General features: G+C 36.7%; 1 protein-coding gene across 1 annotated transcript; it reads left to right on the forward strand.

Moving 5' to 3' along the window:
* Nucleotides 1-373: 373 nt before the first annotated feature.
* Nucleotides 374-892, forward strand: LOC140446692 (uncharacterized). Its single transcript, XM_072539288.1, has one exon. It carries the CDS (start codon nt 374-376, stop codon nt 890-892), a length of 519 nt encoding a protein of 172 aa, XP_072395389.1.
* Nucleotides 893-2,556: the final 1,664 nt, after the last annotated feature.

Genomic DNA, 2,556 nt, shown 5'->3' on the forward strand with positions numbered 1-2,556 from the left:
TCTAATTATATTCGAATTCATGTAAACCTTGAACGTCCTACATTCGAATACAACGCGAACAACGATGTTAAAAAAGTGTTTTCACTTGAACAAGAGTCACAGTTGGAGCAGTACTTGACACAGGCAGCGTTGCTTCATGATGGACTCACAAAAAAAGATGCAAGAATCTTAGAATTTCAATACGCACGTGAAAACAAGATAAAAATACCAGATAATTATACTTTAAATGCAACTGCAGGCAAAGAATGGCTAAGACACTTCATGAATCGGCATCCATCATTGTCGTTAAAGAAACCCGAGGCTACAAGCCTAGCAAGGTCAATCAGTTTTAACAAAGAAAATATCCAAGCTTTTTTTTAATCTTAAAACAGTAATGTCAGGCTATAAGATTTCCCCTGCCAATATCTATAATTTAGATGAAACCGGGAATTCTTCAGTCCATGCCCCACCTAAGATAATAGCCTTAGAAGGTGTAAAGCAACTGGGTAGTATGACATCCGGAGAAAGAGGAATGAACGTAACTTTGATTTTTGCGGTTAATGCCATCGGTAACCATGTGCCGCCCATGTTGATATTCCCTCGCGTATTTTTCAAGGACCACATGTTACATGGTGCACCACCGGGTTTAATTGGAGGCGCAAATTTATCAGGATGGTATCAGCATTTTATAGCCCACGTTAAGCCGAGAGAGCAAGAAAAAGTGCTACTAATACTCGATAATCACGAGTCCCATATTGCAGTTTCCGTAATTGATTTGGGGAAGGAAAATAATATTGTACTATTAACGTTGCCGCCACACACCTCGCACAGAACTGAACCTCTGGCCAGGACTTGTTTTTGGACCATACACAACCTACCACAACACCATAGACCCATCCTGGACGTCCTATAAGCTTGTATGACGTAGCTAAACTCGTAGGCAAGGCATTTGCAAAACCATTTACCCCTGAAAACATTGTTAAAGGATTTGAAAAAACAGGGATATGATCTGTTAATGAAAATACATTTGGCGACCACGAATATCTGTCGTCCTATGTAACAGATCGCCCAAATCCAGAATCAGAAGAGAATCCTAATACGACATCTTGCTGATCAAGCTTTCTTCTTCTTCTTCTTCTTCTTCTTCTTCTTCTTCTTCTTCTTCTTCTTCTTCTTCATGTGCCATTTCCTCTAACAAGGTTGGCAACCATCATGACAATTCGCACTTTCGATACCGCTGCTCTAAAGAGGTCAGCAGATGCGCAGTTAAATCAAGCCTTCAACTATCCGCAAATCCGTCAACATCAAACTTGACACCGGCACTTCCACTGTAGTCTGATGACAACAAGGCAAATAACGCTGACTTTAAAAGCCCGTTTGTAGTGCGCCCATTCCCCAAAGCCGTAGCTCGAAAGACTTTTCAAAAGGGAGGAAAGCGTGGTAAAACAAGAATTTTGACAGACACCCCGGAGAAAGAGGAACTATTGCAAAGTAAGGTGAAAAAACCAACGTCAGTCAAAACGAAGGTTCTTCGCGGTAGTTCAGATGAATCTGATGAGATGAAAAATATAACAAAGGATTCAAGTGACGAGGATTCAGAAACTTTTCTGGCAAACGAAAATGAAAATTATTCATTAGAGGAACAGGAAAGTGAAGAAATACTGAGCTATTCTAAGTTAAAAGAAGTTGATTTTGTTCTCGTAAAATTGGCCAGTAAAAAGAATATTGCACACTATGTTGCCAAGATAGTTGAGGTTTTAGATGACGAATACATGGTCAAATATTTAAAAACAGTTATTGGAGACAATAAATTTGTCTATTCAGATGAGGAAGTCTCTTGTGTCTCCGAAGGCGACATAATAAAAAAACTGCCTTTACCAGATTTGGTTGAAACATCACAACGCCAACAAAATATGATGCCCTTTAATGTTAAATTTGATACATACAATGTAAAGTAATCATGTTTGTCATCTTATAATTCATGTAATAAATAAGATTCCATTCGTTTGTGTTGTTTCTTCTTAATCGAAGGTAATTTGTTTTCTGACCACAGGTACAACATAATGTGGACAAAAGTACAACACAGTGTCGTACTTTTGGACGATCTGTCAAAAAAATATATCAAAAATTGTTTTAAAAGATAACCGAAACGAATCCATAGACCTATACTTTGTCATTTATACGTAAAGGTTGTATCTACTTCTGTATGCTTCATTGGTCGCTATAAAGCAATTTTTAAACATTTTGAGCCAAACGACATGATATTTGCACGAAGGTACAACACTCTCCCCTAAGCTAGTTTATCATAAGACCAACACTAAATTCTAGATGTGAATTTTACTATAGTTTTACCTTTTGGTTTTTACAAATATGCAAGTATTATTCTCATTTGAGAATATTTTTTTTTGTAGCTAGGTATGTATAACATTTTAATCGATATCGAATAAACCGAATAAAGATAAGTGATGGTATAATACAAAATGCTTTAAACAATTTTAATCTTATCAATTTAATTAGAATAAATATAGCGGCCTTGGCATATACTGAGATATCTTTTAAAAAATTTGTTATCTACTG

This window comes from Diabrotica undecimpunctata, chromosome 7 (genome assembly GCF_040954645.1).
Source record: "Diabrotica undecimpunctata isolate CICGRU chromosome 7, icDiaUnde3, whole genome shotgun sequence".
Classification (NCBI taxonomy): domain Eukaryota; kingdom Metazoa; phylum Arthropoda; class Insecta; order Coleoptera; family Chrysomelidae; genus Diabrotica; species Diabrotica undecimpunctata.

Bases quoted from the DNA above. Each gene is read 5' to 3' on its own strand.
- LOC140446692 (XM_072539288.1), top strand. From the start codon at position 374: ATGTCAGGCTATAAGATTTCCCCTGCCAATATCTATAATTTAGATGAA.